Source organism: Entelurus aequoreus, linkage group LG07, assembly GCF_033978785.1.
Source record: "Entelurus aequoreus isolate RoL-2023_Sb linkage group LG07, RoL_Eaeq_v1.1, whole genome shotgun sequence".
In the NCBI taxonomy this organism is placed as follows: Eukaryota; Metazoa; Chordata; class Actinopteri; order Syngnathiformes; family Syngnathidae; genus Entelurus; species Entelurus aequoreus.
Genome location: NC_084737.1, coordinates 54485293 through 54512611, shown reverse-complemented (window position 1 = coordinate 54512611; position 27319 = coordinate 54485293). Strand labels below are relative to the sequence as shown.

General features: G+C 39.8%; 1 protein-coding gene across 1 annotated transcript in view; it reads left to right on the top strand.

The window, feature by feature from the left end:
* The first annotated feature begins 666 nt into the window (after positions 1-666).
* The window catches only part of LOC133654038 (ATP-binding cassette sub-family C member 4-like), a 115801-nt gene continuing 89148 nt past the window's right edge, over positions 667-27319 (top strand). The window contains exons 1-2 of the mRNA XM_062053989.1: positions 667-985; positions 10304-10414. Of these exons, the coding sequence (XP_061909973.1) occupies positions 912-985; positions 10304-10414 (185 nt within the window). The 5' untranslated portion in view covers positions 667-911. The remainder of the gene's footprint in view (positions 986-10303; positions 10415-27319) is intronic.

The window sequence follows — 27319 nt, the reverse complement described above, 5'->3', positions numbered from 1 at the left end:
CTCTGAAATCAATGGCATGTCGAGTTTGAAGAATGTCATATATTGAAGTAAGACAATTTGTTGAAAATTATTTTTTTATGGATTTTATTGTGAATTTTTTTAAAAAATAATCTTTACACAAGGTAAGTAAGCTTGATATTAACAAAGTGACAAAATATTTTCTGTTCATTTTTGAAAGTTCTGACTCGTTTGTGATAGTGATTTGGGGTGAGGACAAATATTCTGCAAATAAAAATGAATTGAGTGTTTTTATAATAATGTGCACCTCAAATAATGTACAATTTGTATAGGGACAAAGTTTTGAGAATGCAGTTTACAAAATTTTAAAATACTTCCAATCTCACTTCAAACCAATTTCAAACCAGCGAAATTAGGATGGCGCATGCGCAGAAAGACGCCAAATTAATAGGCCACACAAATAGTCCCATTTTGTTGATGTTAATCGTAGCATTGGTGTTTTGGTGTTCAATAACTATAAACAAATATATTATCAATTAGCTATTGATCTGTGCTCGGCGCCTAATATTATTTTTTTTACGTCAGCATGTACCAGTGACCATAATATTACCATAGGAGGGGCTTGTTTACGTGCTGCCTTCAAGAGCTCTTCGCTGTAATGGCGTTATGAGATCACCGCTCACTTTCATGCTAACTATAATCGTTTAAATCTTAAAATATGTCGATATAATATATATTCTAATTAAAATAGAATAATTAAACGTAAACTGTTTTTGTTAACTAGTGTGTATGTGGCTGGTGGAATCCACGGGGACACGTCAAAAGCATACAGCACAGAGTCTGAGGTTCACGAGATGTCAGCGAAGTAGACAAGGCGGTCTTGACAGCTTGCACGTAACTTTTTAGTAAGTTCACAAGAGTTTGCCTTTTAGATCTACTTTTTAAAAAGTCAAATGTTCCCGCAGAAGAAGGTGCACCATTTTAATCCGCTGCAAAATGCGGGGATTTTTTCTCAGCTTTTTATGTGGTGAGTATTCGTTGCTGTCAATGTCAACACATGTTTATTTGCTCTTCCTTACTAAAACTACACAACTACTAAACAATTAATGCAGTATTTTTTCTATACAGTATACTTTTATGAGCGGCATTCGTAATCATTTATTGTATATATCTGCCAAGTCCATTGTATTTGTATACAGCACCAGATGACAGATGTCATTTAATGATACATGTCACAGTTTTATCTCATTTAAATGGCAGTTGCATGGTCACGTTTAGAATGTATTATATGCTTCATAAATAACACATCAATACGTTAACTTTATTATTGGTGGATTACTTTGCAGTCTTTCTTTTATGAACGTTTGGGAAATGTAACTATAAATGTGCAATTGCAATACAAGTATTTTTGCAGCGTGGAATGATCATACAAAGTACACCTTAAATAATTGTAAAAAATAAAATAAAAAAGAAATTGGTGCACACGTTTGAAATGATTTAGGATTTCTTCTAATTCACACAAGGTCAGAATAATACATACTCCAGTATAGATACTGCAAACAGACAGTCAGCTATGTCTTATTATACGTTTCTAGTTTAAATTTATGATTGAATGCAGCTGGTACTTTCTCTTTGGATACATTAAAGGGTTAATTTGAAGAAGACCCAAACTCACAAAGTACATTAGTTAGAATGTTTGCAGGAACAATCCATGAAGCAGCAAGACTCATTTCTACCATGCAGTGTAAACTGTTGGAACAACAGTATGAAATATTACTTCGTACATTGAAGATACTTGTGTCACCCAGAAAGATTATCAACACTTTTAAAGGGGACTGCACTTTTTGGGGGTTAAATTTTGCCTTTCATTTCACAATCCTTATGTAAGACAAGCACACACGTTTTTCTTTTTCTATGCATTCTAATTGTAAATAAACATTAGCAAAAGTCAGTTAACAATGGAGGTAATGGGAGTCGCTTTATTCCGCCTATGAAGCCCTCTAAAAACATCCAAAAACCCCTGTCAACATTTAATATTTCCTTCAACAACTACTAATCATGATCCAGAATCTTGTAATTTTTGAGCCTGAATATAAGGAGGATGAGCTACACGTTTTAGAAGCCGAGTGACAAACAGATCCAGCAAGTAGCAGTATTGCGAAGTGCTAAACAAGAAATAAAGATTATGAACATACTAAAACAAACACTTACTGTACAATGTCTGTTCTCACTGGGATGATGACAAATGGGATGTTTATATCTTCCTGTTTGGATGAAGAATCATTCATAATCACCTTGCAGGTAAAACAAACAAACAAAAACGAAGCAAGTATCTTTTAAATGATAAATGGGTTATACTTGTATAGCGCTTTTCTACCTTCAAGGTACTCAAAACGCTTTGACAGTATTTCCACATTCACCCATTCACACACACATTCACACACTGATGGAGGGAGCTGCCATGCAAGGCGCTACCAGCACCCATCAGGAGCAAGGGTGAAGTGTCTTGCCCAAGGACACAACGGACATGACTAGGATGGTAGAAGGTGGGGATTGAACCCCAGTAACCAGCAACACTCCGATTGCTGGCACAGCCACTCTACCAACTTCGCCACACCATCCCTTTTTGTGTCTTTCTCGCCATCTCTGGGTCTAAATTGAATGTTAAAGTTAACCAACTTCTCGGTTTATGGATAGAACCTTCTACTATGCAAGTAAGATGCATAATTTATTACATAGAATTAACTTTCACCGACTCAGAGGTGATGCAGCAGCTCAGTATATCAATAGTTACATGAGCAAGTTCTCTGTGATTACAGCGCTGCTAAAAGTAGTTATTTTGCATTAGCACTTACATTAACAATATCGCTAATATTTGATTAATTTGCAGATCACAACATGTAAATGAAGTATTGTTGGTGGTTTTGGGAGGGCTTTATGGGCGCATTAGTGTACTAAGATTTGCTTTATTGATAGCCAATAAGAATGCATTAAACACTTTCCTTACATTAAGTTAAAGTACCAATGATTGTCACACACACACTAGGTGTGGTGAAATTTGTCCTCTGCATTTGACCCATCCCCTTGATCACCCCCTGGGAGGTGAGGGGAGTAGTGGGCAGCAGCGTAGCCGCGCCCGGGAATCATTTTTGGTGATTTAACCCCCAATTCCAACCCTTGATGCTGAGTGCCAAGCAGGGAGGTAATGGGTCCCATTTTTATAGTCTTTGGTATGACCCGGCCGGGGTTTGTACTCACAACCTACCAATCTCAGGGCGGACACTCTAACCACTAATATTGTAAATGATAAGCAACATAAAAAATAAAAAAAAAAGTGCAGTTCCCCTATAACAGGGGTCGGCAACCTTTACCACTCAAAGAGCCATTTTGACATGTTTCACAAATTAAAGAAAACAGTGGGAGCCACAAAACTCTTTTGAAAATTTAAAATTGATTGATTGATTGATTGATATATTTTTATTTCAAATATGCATAAAAACAAGAGCAAGCCTGATCCAATACAGTGCTATAGCCTTTACAGCCATTATAACAAAATGAAAACAATGGAGAATAAAAAACAAAAACAAATGAGCATTGGACTTTCTTTTTCTTTATCTTTTTCTTTTTTTTTAAATTTTTTAAATTTATTTAAAAAAAAAAATGAAATAACACTGCATACAAATCTTTTTTTACTTTGTGCCATGTTTTAACCAGGGGTGTTAGACACACGCCCCGGCCCGCACCTTAATATGAAAATGTAATGTTAGTGCGGCCCGTGAGTTTTAAACGAATGGCGCTTGATAGCGACATACTTGCCATTTTTCCGGGAGGCTCCCGATTTTCTGAGCGTGATGGCACCGTTTTTAGCGCCCTCTACAGCCTGCTCTAAGAGTGTAACTGCTCGGCCACATGATGAATGCAGGTTCTGCTTGCACACGTAAGTGACAGCAAGGCATACTTATACTTATACACCCCCGCTACCACCAAACTATTTCAACATGTTTGTGTTGTTTCAACCCTGTAGAAATAAGAGAACAAATGTGTGCAACCAACTCTTGCTTTTATAATCATTAAATGTGTTATTTGTACAATAATTATATAATAACATAGTTTAAATGAACAAAATACTAAGACTTGCAGTCCCATGATGATAAGTTTTGAAAGCAAACCATGTGAGAAGCTCAGAGGGAAAAAGCTCCAGGAATGTATTTCAATACAACAGATTTGATTGTATAAACATATGTTGTTGTTCTTTTGTGCAACAATGCAAAGTAGCTACTAATCGAAGCTAATCCGTTTGGTGGCAAAGTCAACCAGTGGCGCTGAGTCATTATACAATGGAAATAATTTCTTATTTCCCTAGAGGGGGTCCAAAGTGCATCCCGGGGGCATTTTTAACCCACACCACCTTTTTATTGGCTCTCTGCATTTTGTAAAAATGTAAATAACGAATTAAGACTTCAGTGTAAATCAAGCTACATACATTGGATTAATTATAGTGTTGTGAAGAATATCAAAGTTGATCCAGCATCCTTGGATTTGAAAAGGTTTAGCAAACCAGCACGCTAATGTCCTTCTGTACTTTACGTAGTTCCTGTCATACTTTCTGTACTGATGCCTCATGGTCGGGATACATATTGTGCATTAGAAATACCATCTGTCCGATGGCAAATACCTCTTACTCATTTTGGCGGTGGTTAGCCATTCGCAGCATGGAAGCGCTGGAAGCAACGAAGCGTTTAATCCAACGTACAAAGGCTAAAGTCAGCGCCTAATTGCTGGGTCGGCCTTGATGTACTGTACACGTTGAAGCAAATGTTGCAATTCAACACACGGTTGGAAATATGCCAGGAGCATGTTGGGGAACCACGACTCTAAACTAGGCCATTTCTTGTGGCACAATCAAGTTTATTCACGTGATGTAAGATCTACAGGATGATCCCCTAAATAGTCCCACTCTTCTAAAACGCTTTTAGGTTTCAGAAATGTAATGTTTCAGTTCTGGATTAGAACCGAATGCAGAGACAGGCACAGTTGGCAAAAAAAAAAATCAAGTCTTTAAAGCAGTGGTCCCCAAACTACGGCCCGCCAGTGTCCAAAATCAGGCCCGCGGGAAGTCCCAAGTATAAAAAATAAAATAAAATAAAAAAATGTTTGTCTTTTCTTATCCACTTTGTACCGCTTGCTACTCACGGTGTCTCCTAGCCGCTCAGTAGAGATGCGCGGATAAGCAATTATTTCATCCGCAACCGCACCACAAAAGTCGTCATCCACCTGCCATCCACCCGAACTAACATTTTATCAAAACCACAACTGCCCGCCACCCGCCACCCACCCGTTGTCATATATCTAATATAGACTATGCAAGGCATTCCTGTTAAAGAAAGGAGACTGATCCAATGCAGCAGAGACATTCAGTGCGTGCCACGCATTAATATCCCTTGGCCACGCATTAGAGGCTAAAACAGGGGTCGGCAACCCGCGGCTCCGGAGCCGCATGCGGCTCTTTGACCACTCTGATGCGGCTCAGCTGCATACTTGCCGACCCCCCCGATTTTCCCAGGAGACTTATGGATCTCAGTGCCTCTCCTAGACAACTCCCAGGGCAAATATAATCCTATATTCACACCAATTACTAAAGTAGGGGCGTGCCCTAATTGCACTGCAGTAATTGTCCTCTATGGCTTTTACACACAGCATGCAAGCACGGCCACATATTGTATATAGCTTTGACTTGCACACGTAGGAGACAGCAAAGCATACTTAGTCATCAGCCACACAGCTTACACTGACGGTAGCCGTACCTTATAAAACAACTTTAACACTGTTACGTTACAAATATACGCCACACTTTGAACCCACACCAAAAAATAATGAAAAACAAATTTCTGGGGAACATCCCACCGTAATACAACATAAACACAACACAACCAATACCCAGAATCCCATGCAGCCCTAACTCTTCCGGTCTACACCCCCCCCCCCCGCTACCACCAAACCCCCCCACACATCAACCTCCCCCCCCCCCCCTCCCTCCGTGCGTCGGTTGAGCGGAAGAGTTAGTGCTGCATGGGATTCTGGGTATTTGTTGTGTTGTGTTTATGTTGTGTTACAGTGCAGATGTTCTCCAGAAATGTGTTTGTCATTCTTTTTTGGTGTGGGTTCAAAGTGTGGCGCATATTTGTAACGTAACAGTGTTAAAGTTGTTTTATACGGTACGGCTACCGTCAGTGTAAGCTGTGTGGCTGCTGACCTAGTACGCCTTGCTGTCACTTATGTGAGCAAGCTGAAACTGCATTCTACATGTGGTCGAGCAGGTACACTGTTTGGGCAGACTGTAGAGGGCGCCAAAAACAGTGCCATCGCGCTCTGATTTTCTGGAGTGTTCCGGAAATAATGACTGGGTTGGCAAGTATAAAGCTATCAAGCGCTAATCATTCAAAACTCGCGGGCCGCACTAACATCAAATTTCCATATTAAAGTGCGTGCCGGTGCGTGTGTCTAAGACCCCTGGTTAATGTAGCACAAAGCAATTCAAGCTTTGTATGCTGTGTTTTTCGTTTTGATTTAAAAAAAAAATTTTGTGGCACCCATTATTTTCTTTAATTTGTGAAACTTGCCAAAATGGCTCTTTGAGTGGTAAAGGTTGCAGACCCCTGGGCTAAGAGACTATAATGCATGATAGTATTATTTATCATTATTATAATATTATTGTCATTTCCATTAAGAAAGTGTTGACTATTATTGTTATTTTTTCCACCTGGTCTTTAGTATTCCCTTTTTTAGTTTGTCGCGTACCACGTTTGCAGCCGGCGTTGCAATCTTTTTATTTGGCGAAGTTGGTAGAGTGGCCGTGCCAGCAATCGGAGGGTTGCTGGTTACGGTGGTTCAATCCCCACCTTCTACTATTCTAGTCACGTCCGTTGTGTCCTTGGGCAAGACACTTCACCCTTGCTCCTGATGGCTGCTGGTAGCGCCTTGCATGGCAGCTCCCTCCATCAGTGTGTGAATGTGTGTGTGAATGGGTGAATGAGGAAATACTGTCAAAGCGCTTTGAGTACCTTGAAGGTAGAAAAGCGCTATACAAGTATAACCCATTTATCATTTAGTCTTCTGCTGTTGTGTTGTGGTGTGCTGTGTCAAGCCAAATTTCTTCCCCCTACAACCCCCCCCCCCCCCCCATTCACTTCCGTGGTCATGTTTCCTCTTACGTCATTGACAGCGATCGATAGCACTCCGGCTTTGACTGCCCCGTTGCTGGAAGGATACTTCGTCTTTGACAGCTGCTGGAATCTGAAGAAATCGATTATTGTTTTTTTTTGTACAGGCGCGAAACAGGACAGTCGCGTGCGGGTTAAGGACCCCCGGCAACTTTGTGACTTTATTGGACGCAGCCCCGGAAGTAAATGGAGGAAGGCTTTTGTAGGGGGGAAGAAATTTGGCGTGACAGCAGCAGCAGTGCCTGATGAATAATTGCCTGTTTCAAAGAGTGCTGCTTGTTTTTCGTATGTGGGTAACAACATTTAACCATGTATTTTTTTTTTTCTGAATTGGTTCAACCGCCACCCGCCCGAATCTATTTAAAATCTATTTTTTTCGTCATGCATCCGCCCGACCCGCGGATTATCCGCGGACTCCGCGGTTGTGTCCGCAAACCGCGCATCTTTACAGCTCAGGCAAATCATATTGTCTAAAAATGCATTTTCTCATTGATAACGTGACATCATCGCGCGCGCAGAAAGTGCGCTATATATATATATATATATATATATATATATATATATATATATATATATATAGCCCGGCCCCCGGCCAAATTGTTTTAACCCAATGCGGCCCCCAAGTCAAAAAGTTTGGGGACCCCTGCTTTAAAGACATGGCTCATGAGGAGCACAAATATGAAGTAAAAAGTCAAAGTTAAAGTACCAATGATTGTCACACACACACTAGGTGTGGTGAAATTTGTCCTCTGCATTTGACTCATCCCCTTGTTCAACCCCTGGGGGGTGAGGGGAGCAGTGAGCAGCAGCGTAGCAGGGAGGTAATGGGTCCCATTTTTATAGTCTTTGGTATGACTCGGCCGGGGTTTGAACTCACAACCTACCGATCTCAGGGTGGACACTCTAACCAAGTGGTTCTTAACCTTGTTGGAGGTAGCGAACCCCAGCAGTTTCATATATGCATTCACCGAAACCTTCTTTAGTGAGAATTAAAAGTTGTTTTTTTTTCAAATTTAAGACAAAGTTATATGTTTTCTTTACTGGTGCACAAAATAGACCACAACAAATTACACACCTGCAAATCAGATGGAAAATTCGAGGGAACATTTTTTAGGGGTATCCATAATACGCCGATAGGGAGAAGTTTTTATTTACACGATGAGTCGGGTGTGTCTTGACCTCCGCCGAACCCCTGAGGCTGACTCACCGAACCCCTAGGGTTCGATCGAACTCAGGTTAAGAACCACGTCTAACCACTATGCCACTGAGTAGGAGTGACAACAAACTAAAGGCAACAAAAACAAGCTTAAATTCAGTTTAAATTAAGGGGCAGCGACAGCGAAGCAACGAGGCTAGCAGGAAGACGGTTAGTTTCATGGCCGAGCTTGTAACTCCAAACACTTGTACCTTAAATCAGCCCTGCCCACTGAAATATATTTCTGCTTGGCCCTCCCAAAACAGCACAACTTTAACATGTAACATGCCAGAAAAAAAAAATCAAATTTGTACATAAAAAATACTGTGCATTGTGTTGCAGGACGGGGAGACGATCAGCATCACCTAAACAGGCTCACTAGTTAGCTAACCATTTAGCTAGCTTACTTGTTGTCGCCTCCATTCGCTCTCTGAGCCCCAACGTCGACAGCTGTCTTACTTTGCTGCTAATCACATTTGGATGAATACAATCCAAACACTGTTAGTTCGGAAACTGACTATTTATTAGTAGTCAGTGAGAAGGTATATTTTTTTACATGACAGCTTGTAAACAGAGGTCACAACACCGGAAGTACATTACCCGACTGGGCGTGGCTACAGGATAGAGTTGCCAAATGGGAAAAGGTCTTCCCATGCATGTAGCAGAATTTTATATTACATTTTAAATGATATTAATGTTTGTAAATTATCTACCGAAAAAATGAAAACTAATTCTGTGGTACATTACATGGGACTTGTAAGTAGAGATGTCGATAAATGCTTTAAAATATAATATCGGAAATTATCGGTATCGGTTTCAACCTCCCGATATTCCCGGGAGACTCCCGAATTTCAGTGTCCCTTCCGAAAATTTCCCGGGGCAACCATTCTCCCGGTTTTCCTTCAGACAACATTATTGGGGGCGTGCCTTAAAGGCAAGGCCTTTAGTGTCCTCTACAACATGTCGTCACGTCTGCTTTTCCTCCATACAAACAGCGTGCCGGCCCAGTCACATAATATATGCGGCTTTTACACACACACAAGTGAATGCAATGCATACTTCGTCAACAGCCATACAGGTCACACTGAGGGTGACCGTATAAACAACTTTAAGACTGTTACAAATATGCGCCACACTGTGAACCCACACCAAACAAGAATGACAAACACATTTCGGGAGAACATCCGCACCGTAACACAACATAGACACAACAGAAGAAATACCCAGAACCCATTGCAGCACTAACTCTTCTGGGACGCTACAATATACACCCCCACTACCACCAAACCTCGCCCACCTCAACCCCCAACCCCCATCTCCCGAATCTAGAGGTCTCAAGGTTGGCAAATATGCTTTAGTATACTCTGGACTGAAGCTGTGTGCCTTCATTGTTTTTGTAGCTGTTGTTTTGAGGCATGTTTAAAAAAAATTAAAAATAATGCACTTTGTGAAAGTCAAAGTATAGTATTTCCCATAGTTGTAATGGGTATTAGGATTATCTCAGGGAGAGCATGTCCCAAATTCCAAGCTGCTGTTTTGAGGCATGTTAAAAAAAACAAAAAACACTTTGTGAGTTCAATAATAAATATGGCAGTGCCCTGTTGCCATGTTCTCTTATTTTGGAAAACCTTGTTTTTGATTGATTGATTGACACTTGTATTAGTAGATTGGAAGGAAGACCACACTCTCAGTTCTTGATAAGCGACAATGTGGCGTTGTAGTTGAAAAAGTGGAACAAACCAGCACCTTTTAATCTGTCTAATGTGAGAATGTGATTATTGAAGAGCAGCTGCAGGTGTGTCTTGTTGCTCCGCTTGACACAATACGTGAGGCATTTCAGGAGGAAATGCGAAAAGTGACAATTTTGAGGAACAAAGTAGAAACAAGAATTCGTGTGACGACATTGTATTAATGATGGATTATGTTCCAGCTGGCTCAGCCCATTGCTGCACCTTGGCCACAAACGAAGACTGGAGGAAAGCGACTTGTACAACATTCTTCCCCAACATGAATCCGAGCTACTGGGACAAAACCTGCAAAGGTACCCTCTAATGTGTGTTATCACTTCACAGCACATGAAAAGGTCTTCTTTGTGTTTTCCATTCATTTATTTATTGCGGCCCACAACAAATACATTTTGTTATAACATTTGGCTCTACAGGATGTTTTAGATTAGATTAGATTCAACGTTATTCTCATTGCACGTCACAAGTACACAACGAAATGCAGTTAGCATCCAAGCAGAAGTGCTCAAGCAGTGCATTGAGTGTCTGATGTACAGCATATACATGATATAACATGCCTGAAATATATACATAGTGCAAATAAATGAAAATGAATAGTATGCTGTTGATAAGGGTATTTACTAGGGGTGTAACGGAACACAAACATTTTGGTTCGGTACATACCTCGGTTTAGAGGCCACGGTTCGGTTCATTTTCGGTACAGTAAGAAAACAACAAAATATACATTTTTTGGTTATTTATTTACCAAATTTGTAAACAATGGCTTTATCCTTTTAACATTGGGAACACTTTAATAATTCTGCCCACGTTAATCAACATTAAACTGCCTCAAGTTGTTGCTCAGATGAAATAAAATGACAAAACCTTTCTTCTACATATAAAAAGTGCAACATTAAACAGTTTCAAGTCAACTCATCATGCTTAATTTATTACAGCATTTGGGAAGCCTGTAGTTGATTTTTATTATGTAAATATTTTTTATCAACATGTGATAGCAGGGACCCTGCCATTCAAAACTAGGCTGCTACATTACTAATGATTAATGTAATTATAGCTAAACAAATAGTACAATAGCAATAGGAGAGACTATTCATCCCTGAACACCATGGAGTTCATGTAGGCTTTATGATGCAGTTACATTATTATATCAACTAACAGAGACAGAAACTCTTCATTTAACATAATGTCCTTTTTTGCTGCTTCAACACAGCTCAATCAACACAGAAAAAGGTAAAGTGAAATAACAGACAGACAGTGCTTTGCTGGAAAGCCCTGTAACACACACACACCGCAAAATGAGCTAACGTTACGCTAAAAGCTAATTAGCCTTCACCTCAAGGACTGCGAGCGAGCTGAGCGGCAGTTTGTTCTAGAACGTCAACGGGCTCATAGTGATGTTACTAGTAGTTGACTGGGAGGTGTTTATTTTAATTTGGGGAGAGTCCGCTGCCTGATGCTCACCTGCTAAACACCTATCTGCTAACCCCACCGCAGAAGCACTGACTCCATGCGCTCTGAATACGCACTGCTGATTGGCTGTTACCGCTATGGTTGTAACCAATCAGATGGTTGTGTGGGTGGGACAATGCTGGGTGCTGTGTAGGAGACAAAGGCAGAAAGCAGAGCAGCTTGTTAAGACTTTAACTTAGGCGACTACCTCATATGATCGTGTGGAAACTTGTTCGGTACACCTCCGAACCGAACCGGAACCCCAGTACCGAAACGGTTCAATTCAAATACACGTACCGTTACACCCCTAGTAATTACAGACTACAGTGCATCCAGAAAGTATTCAGAGCGCTTAAATTTTTCCCACATTTTGTTACAGTTTGTTACCGCCCTATTCCAAAATGGAATACTTTCATTTTTCTTTCATTGGCACACCTATCTTTGGGCAGTTTCGCACATTGCCTATTCCTCTTTGCAGAAACTCTCAAGCTCTAACCTGTTGGACGGGAAGCTTTGGTTTTCATTCAGGGGGTCTCTGTGCAGTGCTGCATTTATCTTAGTCTAGTCAGGGAGGTGACCAAGAACCCGATGAGCAGCTTTTGAGACACTATTGGTTAAGTGCTATATAAATAAACTTTGATTGATTGATGATTGACAGAGCTACTGCATTCCTCTGTGGAGAGAGGAGAACCTTCCAGAAGGACAACATCTCTAAAGCAATCCAGCAATCAGGCCTGTATGGTATAGTGGCAAAACAGAAGCCATTTCTTAGTAAAAAGTTTGCCAACAGGTACCTGAAAGACTCTCAGACCATGAGAAACAAAATTCTCTGGTGATGAGACCAAGGTTGAACTCTTTGGTGTGAAAGCCAGGTGTCATGCATAGTGGTGGCAGCATCGTGCTGTGGGGGTGTTTTTCAGGGCAGGAACTGGGAGACCTGTCAGAATAGAGGGAAAGATGAATTCATCAATTCACAGAGACATACTGGATGAAAACCAACTCTTCCCATCCAACCCGTTGGAGCTAGAGAGGTGAATGCATAGAGGAATGTGCAAAAGATGCCCAAAGATAAGTGTGTCAAGCTTGAGGCATCATTTTCAAAAATTCTTGAGGCTGTAATTGCTGCCGAAGGTGCATTTAATTTTTTTATTTTTAATACATTTGCAAAAAAAATAAAAATAAAAACTTTTTCACATTGTCATTATGGGTTGTAGAATGCTTTTTTAAAAGACAAATTGTTTGAGAAATGTGACTAATTTAGTGGATGGAAACATAGTCACTCTTCCATCGTTTAGTAACTGTTCACCTTCCCACTTAAATATATCAATCATGCATGTCCAAAAGGAAAACTGTAGTGACAAAATGAGTGGACAGACGTTTTATATAAAGGGGTCATACTATGATTTCAATTTACATTTAACTTCCTTGTGGTCTACTTAACCAGTAATGGTGGTGCTTTGGTTAAAATTACACATCAATTTTGCATCTTTAAGCCACTTTCTGACTGTCTCCTGAAAACAAGTGGTTTGGGGGGCCGTCTTTTTAAATGCAATTGAGCTCCTCTATGCCTTGCCCCCTCCAGCTGACTGCAACTGTTTCTCCAACAATTTTGTAGTTTTTGAGGTACACTTCTCATAAATTACAATATCATAAATTACAATTATATTATAATATGAGAACAGGAGATTATTTTAACATCCGATCATACATGTACGAGCCTGCGTCTGACCCAGGCTGGGAGTAAAGCAAAGAACAAAAAACTTAAGAAGAGAGGAATTAAATAAAAGCATCTCAAAGGTTAGTTTATTAGCTTTCTTTATGGCCTTTCTGTGTCATAAAGCTATAAATACATGGGCTAAAAGTAGAGAGTATACATCATGTACACGACAATACACATACCTGCTTATATGTAACCTGTTTATCTCTGTAAATAAACAATAGACCAGGGGTCACCAACGCGGTGCCCCCGGGCACCAGGTCGCCCGTAAGGACCAGATGAGTCGCCCGCGTGCCTGTTCTAAAAAAAATAAAAAAATAAAAAATAATAAAAATATTTTTTATTATTATTTTTTTTAATTTAAATTAAATCTACATAGAAAAAACACAAGATACACTTTCAATCAGTGCATCAACCCAAACAACCTCCCCCATGCACACTCATCCACACCCACTCACACAAAAGGGGTTATTTCTTTCTGCTACCAATATTCTGGTTCCCACAACATAGACAACACATCTGCAAGGGACACAGTCCCTGAAGCACACATGATTGTATAGGCTGCTGGTCCACTAACATTTTCATTAATTACTATTTTTTTATGTAATTATTTTTATATTGTTTTACTTTCTTTTTTATCCAAGAAAATGTTTTTTATTTATTTATCTTATTTTATTTTATTTTTTAAAAAAGGGCCTTATCTTCAACAGACCAGGTTGTCAATGAAATTAGATTTGTTTAAAGGGTTTTTTAAACCAGGCCCAGTCCAGATAATGTCCAAGTCGGACTCAGCAACACACACCTTCATTCATGTACACAGAAAAAAAACTAGGGAACACAACAGATTGCATATAATTTATAAACAAAATTACATTTTCAAAATAAGCATTTATGTACAGTCCAGATTATGTCCAGGTCACTCAAATTAGGGAACACAACAACAGATATCATATAATCTATAAACATAATTATACTTTCAAAATAAGCCTTTGAGGACTTCTCATCTTTTTTTTAATGTTTTTTGGCATCATTATCGTTTTCAACCATGTAACTTTCTAAAGTTAGAAAATACTGAATAAATGTTTTAAAGAAAGTAATACTAAGTGAATATCTGTTTTTGGCCTTAAAAATAAACATTTTACCGAGTACTATAATTAAATTGACTAAATCATGATTGTCAATGAACTCTCCTAAAATAACAGAAACCACATTAAGCTTCATAAACAAACCAATCCTTAAACACATTTTTTCAACTTCCACCCAAAACAAAGACACAATATGACAATACCAAAACAAATGCAGGGTGGATTCAGGCTCCTGACAACAAAATCGGCAATCATCTGACTCTGTCATATTCCATAATTTTAACATTTTCCCTGTGGGTAAGAAGTTATAAATAATTTTAATTTGAAAATAACGATTTTGCACATCGATAGTGGTTTTATAGATTAGTTTGAATATGGCATCCCATGGCAACGGGCAGTCAAAAAAGTCCTCCCATTTTCCATTTGTGTTGTATGAGGCAGCCTTCAAATATGTCTTTATTAAATAGAAATTATATATTTTTCTATTTATTTTAGTTCCTTTTTGCCAACTAGAATTTCTTATTAGAGGTTTACAAACTAATAATTTAGTAGTTCCATAATTAATTATTTGTTTCCACCTTTTCCCAATTACTCCAGTTAGTTGATAACATGAAAAGCTTGAGCAAGCATCACCATACATAGCTCTAAATTCATCATACTTCATAATTTTACCATTCTCATTGATAATATCATTGACAAAAATGATTCCTCTTTCAAACATATTTTTCCAAAAGAAAGGCTTTCCATCTATTACAATATTAGAGTTCATCCATATTAACTGCTGCAAAATGTTGTCTCTTTTTTCTGGCACATAAAATTGAAAACACCACTATGAGTGGATTGTTTCCTTTATGAACCCCGCCATGTTTCCCAGCAGACTCTCTGGGAGGGGATCACTTGTAAAAAAGGATACAATTTATTTTGATACAGTACATGTTTTTTGTCCAACAGGACATTTGTGTACCACTCAATGTTTAAATACATCTTTGGAACAATTGATGCTTTTAAAGACAGACACATAGCTTCAAGGTTGAGAAGTTTCAGGCCCCCATATTCATACTCTTTGTACAAAACCTTTCTTTTAATCTTTTCTGGTTTGCCGTTCCAGACAAAATCGAAGACCCTCCGCTCATAAATCTTAAAAAAGTTTTGTGATGGAGCTGGTAATGACAAAAACAAATAAATAAATTGAGGAATAATTAACGAGTTGGCAATAGACATTTTACCATACAAGGTTAGGGATTTCCCTTTCCATAATTGCATAATTTTGTCCAGCTTTCTTAGTCGATTATCATAATTTACTGAGCCTAGATCTTCCAGATTTTCTGGGACAACAACACCAAGTATGTTAACTGGTCCATCTGTCCACAAAACAGGCACTTTGCATTCCATTCGAAAGGACGTTCCCTTTAGATTTCCGATCCTTAACATTTTACATTTATCATAATTAAGCTTAAGGCCAGATTGCTGTGAAAATATGTCCAAAAGATTAAGAAGGTTCCGCAAACAATGAGGAAAAATCTTATCTTTGTGAATCAGCCTTTTCTGACATGAACTTCATCAAGAACAAACACAGAACACGCCTCACTGATGCACATCTGCAAGACTCACTCAGAGTTGCAGTGTCAAGTTACACACCAGAGTACAACACACTAGTTAACAGCATGCAATGCCAGGCTTCCCACTAACTGACAAAGAAACAGATAACAGATTTGGTGTCCAGTTCAAAGTGTGACATGATTTAAAAATTTGAGAGTTTACTTTTGTATTTTACATGAGTTATTATTTGTACAAACATGGTGCAAAGTAATTCATGATTTGTTAAAAAATGTTAGTGGCTAGCTAGTTAAAATGGGATATTGTGATTTCACAAGACTGTCTTAGAAGTGATCATTTGAAAATGTTCAATTTGAAAAATGTGCACTTAGAGAAAATATAAAAATAAAGTGTTGCATATTGATATTTATCTGTTTCTATATATATTTATTGTGAGAAATCATTAAGATGATCAGTGTTTCCACAAAGATAAATATCATTAATTATTAATAATAACAGAGTTAAAGGTAAATTGAGCAAATTGGCTACTTCTGGCCATTTATTTAAGTGTGTATCTAACTGGTAGCCCTTCGCATTAATCAGTACCCAAGAAGTAGCCCTTGGTTTCAAAAAGGTCGGTGACCCCTGCAATAGACAGTATTAAGTTACATCGCTAACGTATCATTACAAATTTTCAATCTACTGCCATAAATACGAGAGCTCGCTGACGTATCAAATGAACATACGTCACCAGTAATGGCAAATCTCAAACGGTTTGTTTGGCACAAAGCAAAATGTCTTTTTAGAAATATCTCTCCAAAGCGTTTATAGTCATAGGGATCCAAAATACACAAACAATAGGCAAGAAAAGTGCTTTTCTCGGCCAGATGTGAATACTAGTCTGTACATAAAACTTTTTTTCAATTGATATAGACAATATACAACATAAATTATATACATTGGGCAGACAATGGTTTTTAATATTATTGTATAGGGATTTTTCGATCACAGATTTATGCTGCTGATTCCGATAACGATCATCCATGAGTGAGAATGGCCGATACCAATACCGATCACATGTACTTAGTGTTATATCCTGATAATGCACATTGATGACACATTCTAGCTGTGTGTGCAAATTTGACAGTGACAAGCGAACAAACACATCCTTAACGCCATGTAGCATTCTAGCTAGCTGCTAACTTCCCTCCACACTGAAAAGCCACTTCTAAGTCAGCAATCCTTGCCTCTATGGTGGCAAATAAACAATGTTTCTCACAAGTATCATCCCAGGAGGACGAGGAATAGCTAAACATGCTACATACACACTTGAACAAAGATGGGTGGATCGAAACAAACATCGACAGTAAAGATACCAAGCATTAAAATCAATATTTGGTTGATACTACAGTGGTTAGATTGATATTTTTCATTATCAAAAATATATTTTGTCGTTTTTGTTACGGTTTACTAATTCAGGAAAAAAAGTTCCAGGACACAGAATGGCTTAAGGGTAAAAACCAAATTATTTAAATCAAAGCCAATAAAAGGATACAACATATATGTTGTATTGATATTGTTACACAGCCATCCAGTGTTTTTGTCTCATTAGAAGTGTAATCAAAACGCAATTAATTAATGATCTTGAAATATTTTTTGTATTTTAAGATATTATGGTCAACCGTGTCAAAGCACATGGCACACTGACAAAGCTTAACCTATTGTTACTATAACAATCTACAAGGTTAATATAGCTGGCTTCTCTTTCTTCCCCTCCATTTATCTGCTTTATTTTGTATCTCTAGTTATCATTACATATACAGTCACGATCAAAAGTTTACATACACTTGTAAAGAACATAATGTCATGGCTGTCTTGAGTTTCCAATACTTTCTACAACTCTTACACTACCGTTCAAAAGTTTGGGGTCACATTGAAATGTCCTTATTTTTGAAGGAAAAGCACTGTACTTTTCAAGGAAAATAACTTTAAACTAGTCTTAACTTTAAAGAAATACACTCTATACATTGCTAATGTGGTAAATGACTATTCTAGCTGCAAATGTCTGGTTTTTGGTGCAATATCTACATAGGTGTATAGAGGCCCATTTCCAGCAACTATCACTCCCGTGTTCTAATGGTACAATGTGTTTGCTCATTGGCTCAGAAGGCTAATTGATGATTAGAAAACCCTTGTGCAATCATGTTCACACATCTGAAAACAGTTTAGCTCGTTACAGAAGCTACAAAACTGACCTTCCTTTGAGCAGATTGAGTTTCTGGAGCATCACATTTGTGGGGTCAATTAAACGATCAAAATGGCCAGAAAAAGAGAACTTTCATCTGAAACTCGACAGTCTATTCTTGTTCTTAGAAATGAAGGCTATTCCAGAAAATTGTTTGGGTGACCCCAAACTTTTGAACGGTAGTGTATGTTTTTGTGATAGAGTGATTGGAGCACATACTTGTTGGTCACAAAAAACATTCATGTAGTTTGGTTCTTTTATGAATTTATTATGGGTCTACTGAAAATGTGACCAAATGTGCTGGGTCAAAAGTATACATACAGCAATGTTAATATTTAGTTGCATGTCCCTTGGCAAGTTTCACTGCAATAAGGCGCTTTTGGTAGCCATCCACAAGCTTCTGGTTGAATTTTTGACCACTCCTCTTGACAAAATTGATAAATAAATGATAAATGGGTTATACTTGTATAGCGCTTTTCTACCTTCAAGGTACTCAAAGCGCTTTGACAGTATTTCCACATTCACCCATTCACACACACATTCACACACTGATGGCGGGAGCTGCCATGCAAGGCGCTAACCAGCAGCCATCAGGAGCAAGGGTGAAGTGTCTTGCCCAAGGACACAACGGACGTGACTAGGATGGTAGAAGGTGGGGATTGAACCCCAGTAACCAGCAACCCTCCGATTGCTGGCACGGCCACTCTACCAACTTCGCCATGCCGTCCCCCAGTTCAGCTAAATTTGTTGGTTTTCCGACATGGATTTGTTTTTTCAGCATTGTCCACACGTTTAAGTCAGGACTTTGGGAAGGCCATTATAAAACCTTAATTCTAGCCTGATTTAGCCATTCCTTTACCACTTTTGACATGTGTTTGGGGTCATTGTCCTGTTGGAACACCCAACTGCGCCTAAGACCCAACCTCTGGACTGATGATTTTAGGTTGTCCTGAAGAATTTGGAGGTAATCCCCCTTTTTCATTGTCCCATTTAAAGCACCAGTTCCATTGGCAGCAAAACAGGCCCAGAGCATAATACTACCACCACCATGCTTGACGGTGGGCATGGTGTTACTGGGATTAAAGGCCTCACCTTTTCTCGTCCAAACATATTGCTGGGTATTGTGACCAAACAGCAAAATTTTTGTTTCATCTGACATCACATGGACAAAGATAAGATCTTCTGGAGGAGAGCTATGTGGTCAGATGAAACAAAAATGTAGCTGTTTGGCCACAATACCCAGCAATATGTTTGAAGGAGAAAAGGTGAGGCATTTAATCCCAGGAACACCATTCCCACTGTCAAGCATTGTGGTGGTAGTATTATGCTCTGGGCCTGTTTTGCTGCCAATGGAACCGGTGCTGTAAATGGGACAATGAAAAAGGAGAATTACCTCCAAATTCTTCAGGACAACCTAAAATCATCAGTCCAGAGGTTGGGTCTTGGGCGCAGTTGGTTGTTCCAACAGGACAATGACCCCAAACACACGTCAAATGTGGTAAAGGAATGGCTAAATCAGACTAGAATTAAGGTTTTAGAATGGCCTTCCCAAAGTCCTGACTTAAATGTGTGGACAATGCTGAAGAAACAAGTCCATGTCAGAAAACCAACAAATTTAGCAATAACCCATTCCAGCAACCACCCTGTTTCATGTAGATATTCATGTACATATTCATTTCACCCTCTGTATAGAGTATACACTTGTTTTATCGCACTGTATGGAATGGCCTCAATCTCGTTACCCTGCGTAATGACAATAAAGCTGATTCTGATTCTGATTCTGATGTGTCTGTACGAGTCTTCCCCCAACAACAGCACACCCAAAGGCTGGTTTGGGTTTAACAGACAAGTCGAATAAAACACAAAAATGATCCGATAAAGCAGCATCGACAACATTCACGTTTGGAATAGCAAAACGCTTAGTAATTTGACTGCTCCACCTCTGCTACTGCTGTGACCTGTCCTGTTTCACCCAGCGGCTACACCGTCTCTGCTGCTGCTGCTGCTGTGACCACCTTCACTGTGGAGGAGGTCTGTAAAGAGCTAAGAAAGCTATAGGGGAGGAAGTCTGCTGGTCCTGATGGAATAACACCAAGGGTGCTTAAGGAATGAGCATCAGAGTTAGCTGTACTTCTACATACCATCTTCAACAAAAGTCTTCAAACTGGATGTGTCCCTGCCCTACCTTGTGCCTTTCCCCAAGATAGTGAGGCTGGTAGGATGCAAGGACTACAGACCAGTGGCACTAACATCTGTCATTATGAAGACCTTTGAGAGGCTAGTACTCCTCCTGCTCAAACCACAGGTAGAGCAGGCTATTGACCTCCCACAGTTTGCCTACCAGGAGGACATTGAAGTGGACGACACAGTCCTCTACATGCTCCATTGGTCCTTGTCCTTCCTAGAGAGAACTTGAGTCTATGTGAGGCTGTTCTTTGACTTCAAAAGTGCGTTTAAAACCATGCAGCCTCTCTTACTAAGAGAGAAACTGGTGAGGATCGCAGTTGATCCTATTTTTACCAACTGGATCTATGACTACCTAACTGGTAATATGTCACAGTATGTCAGGCTAGGTAAAAGCGTTTCAGAAATTGTGGTTTAGCAATACGGGGGCACCACAGGGTACCATTCTGGCCCCCTTTGTCTTCACAACTTATACCGCAGACTTTGCACACAATTCTGCTACATGCCACATACAGAAGTATTCTGATGATACCGCTGTTGTGGCATATGTGAAGGGAGGGGATGAAACCGAGTACAGGGTCCTTGTGGCTGCTTTCTCAGACTGGAGTGTGAGAAATGGTATAATCATTAGCACGTCCAAGACCAAGGAGATGATCGTTGACTTTCGAAGGGGTTCCTCCAATCAGCCAGTCAAAATAAATGGACAAGTCATCGAAGTAGTCCAGTTGACGGCGTGGCGAAGTTGGTAGAGTGGCCGTGCCAGCAATCGGAGGGTTGCTGGTTACTGGGGTTCAATCCCCACCTTCTACCATCCTAGTCATGTCCGTTGTGTCCTTGGGCAAGACACTTCACCCTTGCTCCTGATGGCTGCTGGTTAGCGCCTTGCATGCCAGCTCCCGCCATCAGTGTGTGAATGTGTGTGTGAATGGGTGAATGTGGAAATACTGTCAAAGCGCTTTGAGTACCTTGAAGGTAGAAAAGCGCTATACAAGTATAACCCATTTATCATTTATCATTTACAAGTACCTGGGAGTCCACCTTGACCACAAACTGGATTGGTCGAGACAGGGAAATGCTGTGTACAAAAAAGGTCAGAGCAGACTCTTCTTCTTAAGAAAGCTGAGGACTTTTGATGTGACCAGTCTGATGTTACACATATTTTATCAGTCTGTTCTAGCAAGTGCCATTTTCTTTGGAGTTGTGTGTTGGGGTGGTAGCATGACCTCGATAGACAGTAACGGGTTGGAAAGGCTGATCAGGAAATGTGTTTGTGTGATGGGGAAATGTGGACTCTGTGAGCTATGCTTGAGAGAAGGATGAGGATTCTCATGCAGGGTATCCTGAGTAACCCCAGACATCCTTTGCATGACACTATAGCTGCCCAGAAGAGTAACCGTAGCAACAGGCTCTTCTCATTACACTGCAGAACGGAGCGGTTTGAGAGATCTTTTGTTCCTTCGACCATAAGACTGTACAACAGATCTGTCTGAACTATACATGTGTATTTTATTACTGTTGTCAGTATCTTTGAGAAGTAAGTATTTATTATTGTTGTTTGTATAAGTGGATTTGTTTTTATGCTACTGCTATCTATCTAATACTAGCTAACAACACCTAAAGGTAATGCTTGTGCATGTGCTACGTACGTACATAACTACATCATTACGTAGGAGAAGTCATGGGAGGGCGGGATATACTACGTAAAATACAATGAAAAGTTGGCGCCCAGTAGACATCTGTGTAATTCTTGCAAACAGCCCCTTTAAAGGGGAACCGCACTTTTTGGGGAATTTTGCCTATCTTTCGCAATCATTAATAAGACATGACGACAAATGTATTTTTTAAAAATCATTCTAACTCGTAAATAAACGTAAATAAAAATCTGCTTACAGCGGAGCCAAAGGGAGATTCTCTATTACAGCCCATAAAAAAATATATATAACCATCCAAAAAGCGACAACAATACTCAATTTACATTTTGTGGCTTGAATATTAACAAAGTATTAATGATATTGTTATTATAAGCGCTAACACAGACAAACTATTAATAGTGGCGCTGTGATAGCAAGCTTGTGTGCCTATGTTTATATCATCGAGTGGTCTGCTGCTTCCTCGTTTCCTTGCTCGTCAAACTGTATTCTAGATAAAAAATAATGCCTCTCACCTGGATAATAGAAGGACGAGGACGTAATCCGACAAATTGATACATTTTGACATCAAATTTAAACCTGGAAATGGCGATAAAGACACAAAAATACGCTTGGTTCCACTCCCCTTTTCTTCGCGAGGATTATGAGTCATTCTTCACCTAAATGGGAATATAGCAACATTCTATCAGTCGGCATCCTAATGACAGCCGACATTGTACAGTAAGTTATGTTGTATTAAGTTTGTTGGTTCTCATAAAGTCTGCAGTGATGTTGATATAAAAAAAAAAAAAGCGAACGCCATGATGTGTTTTTGAGATTAATTCGCCGTGTATGCATAAAATGATCAAAATACGTAAATATTAAATGTTATTATAAATGTGCCTGTTACTACATTACATACATACCTACATAATGTATATAAAACCTTAATAGAGGTGTTTGGATGTTTTTTTAAGGGCTTTATAGGCAGAATAGAGCGACTCTCATAGGCTCCGTTGTAAGCGGACTTTTGATCGCATTTATTTACTCTTCAAAATGCAATAAATAAATACATCTGTCGTTATGTCTTTTATAATGATTGTGAACGATAGGTAAAATTCCCAAAAAAGGGCAATTCCCGTTTAACTAAAAATATAAACAAGTGCTTAGATAACTCACATGTGCAAGACTAATAAATAATAGTGCAGTGGTAAATAGAGCAAAACAAAAAGATGATAAGTTGAATATGAGTTAGCACATTCACAGTGACAGATTAGTTCCAGAGTTATTTCACAGCGTTCATCAGATTGATAGCCTGAAAAAGAAAACTGTTCTTATGGCGGGTTTTTTTTAGCGTATGGTGATTTGTAGTACCTGCTTGAGGGGAGGAGTTTGATTAGTTCATGACCAGGGTTTGAGGGATTTGCAGTGTCGCTACCTGCCTGTTTACCGGTATAAATCCTGGATGGGGGATGAGGTCGACACCGAAGATCTTTTCTGCAGTCCTAATTGTCTGTTGCAATTTGTGTCTGTCCAGCACTGTTTTCTTTAGCGTGTTCCCTTTAATGACCGAACAGTCAAAATCATTGCAGTCAAAATCAATGCATTGCCCAACTCTAATGTAACAGCAAAACAAGTGTTTATTACATTTTAACAGAAGTGTAGATTGGAATAAACAGAAATTAACTACCTATGACAGTAAATTTGCAAATAGGTTAATAATAGTTTTGAGAGAAGTACCGTAATTTCCGGACTATAAGCCGCACCTGACTATAAGCCGCACCAGCTAAATTTAGGGGAAAATACAGACTGCTCCATATATAAGCCGCACCCGACTATAAGCCGCAGGGTTTTGATGTGTAATTACCGTAGTATATAGGGGTTCCTGCTACCACGGAGGGGATTGTCGGGACAGAGATGACTGTTTGGGAACGCAAAGCGTCCCATTTATTAACAATAAATCTTTCAATCATTCAATCAAACTTTCACATCTTTGACATGGCGAACAGCATTCGTGCAGAGTACAAATAATACAACGGTGCAAAGTAATACAAAGTGCTCGCCTGTACGTTATCAAAATAACCAGCCTACCGGTATATGAAAAGTCAGTCTTTAATCGTTGTGTCATCGTCTTCCTCCTGCGTACTAAAACCACCGAAATCCTCTTTGTCGGTGTCGGAGAAGAACAGGCCGTAAATAAGCCGCACCCTTGTATAAGCCGCAGGGACCAGAACGAGGGGAAAAAGTAGCGGCTTATAGTCCGGAAATTACGGTATACAACTGGAAAGGACGCAATATGTTCCTGCATATGTCAGCATCCACATTTGGAGCCTTTGTGAATACATTTTTAAATGATTATATTATCAATTACATACCAAATAATATATATTGTGGTATATGAATGTGAGTGTGAATGTTGTCTGTCTATCTGTGTTGGCCTTGCGATGAGGTGGCGACTTGTCCAGGGTGTACCCAGCCTTCCGCCCGAATGCAGCTGAGATAGGCTCCAGCACACCCCGCGACCCCAAACGGGACAAGCGGTAGAAAATGCATGGATGGATATCTTTATTGCAGGAGGCTGCAATATAAATCCTGATATAGATTTTAGGCCATATCACGCATCTCTAACTTGTTACAGTATTATAATCAAAGTTGTAGACTCAAGTCATGAGACTTGGACTTGGTCAGACTCAAGTCGCAATTTTAATGACTTTGGACTCGACTTGACAGTATCATCAAATACTTGCAACTCAACTTGGACTTTGACATTACTGACTCAAGCCCTGAGACAGACTGTATCATTAGGGACGGCGTGGCAAAGTTGGTAGAGTGGCCGTGCCAGCAACCGGAGGGTTGCTGGTTACTGGGGTTCAATCCCCGCCTTCTACCATCCTAGTCACGTCCGTTGTGTCCTTGGGCAAGACACTTCACCCTTGCTCCTGATGGCTGCTGGTTAGCGCCTTGCATGGCAGCTCCTGCCATCAGTGTGTGAATGTGAATGTGTGTGTGAATGGGTGAATGTGGAAATACTGTCAAAGCGCTTTGAGTACCTTGAAGGTAGAAAAGCGCTATACAAGTATAATTTATTATCATTTATTACAACTTCATAACACTTGAAAAATTAGGTAATGGTTTTCAGCAAATGTATCCTCGACCGTAAAATCCAAAATATCTTTTGAAGACCAAGTCAATATAACTATGCTTCTCTGGCCCACGTGATACGTTTGCATACAGTAGGGTAGGGATTCATATAGCCCCATTCCTGGATGGATCTCACGTGAGAGGAAGAAGGGGCTTAACCTGTTTTGCGCCCTATTATTTATGTTAAGCCGTCAGTGAGTATGTGTGTGTGTGTGTGTGTGGTGTGTGTGTGTGTGTGTGTGTGTGTGTGTGTGTGTGTGTGTTTGTGTGTGTGTGTGTGTGTGTGTGTGTGTGTGTGTGTCCTTTAGAGCAGGGGTCTCAAACTCAATTTGCCTGGGGGCCACTGAATGCAGAGTCTGGGTGAGGCTGGGCCGCAAGAAAAGATTTCTTAAAAAAAATATTTTTAAATGTCTTTATTTTTATTTTCAACACAAAATAAAATCAAAATATAAATGAACAAAATGAGAATTAAGTAAATAAATCAGTCATAAGTAATAACAAGAGAGGAGAAGTCTAACAAAACTCCTAGCCATTGTGGACAACACCTCCCACCCACTACACTCGGACCTTGCGGGGAGAATGAGCACGTTCGGTGGAAGGCTCAGACTCCCAAAATGCAACACGGAACGACACAGGAGGTCCTTCATACCGACAGCCATCAGACTGTATAATGCATATGTTCCTTGACTGCACTTAAATGTAGAGTATATGTAGAATATATTTATATTATTTATAAACTACACATATATAATATATTATATATATTATATTATTTATTGTTATTCTTGTCTATTGTGAGCGAACTGTGGTGCTGAATTTCCCCCAGGGATCAATAAAGTACTTTCTATTCTATTCTATTCTATTCTATTCTATTCTATTCTATTCTATTCTAACAATAATAATTTGATTTCTCCAGTCAACAACAATGTATACACATACACATAATGTGCAACCCGGTTCACTCTCTCATCTCCCTGGTATTTTGCATACTTCTCAGCATTTTTAGTTGTATAATGACGTTTTAAATTGTATTTTTTGTGCACGGCAACTTTCTCTGTGCAAATAAGACACGTCGGGGTGCCCCTGTGCTCAACAAAGAAATATTGCATCTCCCACTTTTCCTGGAATTGTCTTTGCTCATCACTAACCTTTCTCTTCACTGCACGCTTTGAAAAAGACATGTTTGGGGTTGGAATATATATTTGTATTTAACCGACGCACGGAGAATAATGTTATTTCCGCAATGTGTGTCGTTCCGCTTTTCCTCCCGACAGCAACACGGCGGTCGGCGGAAAACCCTGGGAAAAAGTGACGGCTCCCGGAGTGTTATATGGCGTCATATAAAAATAAATGTAGTGTTCATCGTGTGAGGCAATGCAAATTAAACAATAAAAAAACAAATAACGGTTTGAATTGGTCCAGGTTATCAGGGACTTTATTACTGACGGACTGACGACGGGAGCGACGAAGACACACGCAGTGACAGAGAGCGAGAGAGAGAGAGAGAGCAAGAGAGCAAGAGAGAGAGAGCACGCAAGAGAGCGAGCGAGGGAGGGAGGGAGGGAGGTAGGGAGGGAGGGAGGGAGGGAGGGAGGAAGAGCGCGTGCGGGTCTCGTGGAAAAGCAGCAAAACGTTTCTCTGCTTGCATCACGCAAGTGACGTAATGTTCGGCCCTCGGGAGCCACCATGATTGGTAGATTCCTTGTAGCCCGGAAGAGTTAGTGCTACAAGGAATTCTGGGTATTTGTTCTGTTGTGTTTATGTTGTGTTACGTGTGGATGTTCTCCCAAAATGTGTTTGTCATTCTTGTTTGGTATTGGTTCACATTGTGGCGCATATTTGTAACATTGATAAAGTTTTTTTTATACGGCCACCCTCAATGTGACATGTATGACTGTTGACTAAGTATGCATTGCAGTCACTTACGTGTGTCTGTTGAGGCCGCATATTACATGTGTCTGTGCAGGCACATTGTTTGAATGGAGAAAAAGTGGACGCTAAACCTCGTGTCTTCAATATTGATGTCCTCAGTATTGTTGACGGGTGAAAATCGGGAGGGTTGGCAAGAATGCTTCAGCTCCGCGCACACAGCGCTGTCAAGCGCCATTCATATAAAACTTGCGGGCCGCACTAACATTAAACGTTCATATTAAGGTGGGGGCCGCACAATAACGTCTCGCGGGCCGCAATTGGCCCGCGGGCCGCATGTTTGAGAC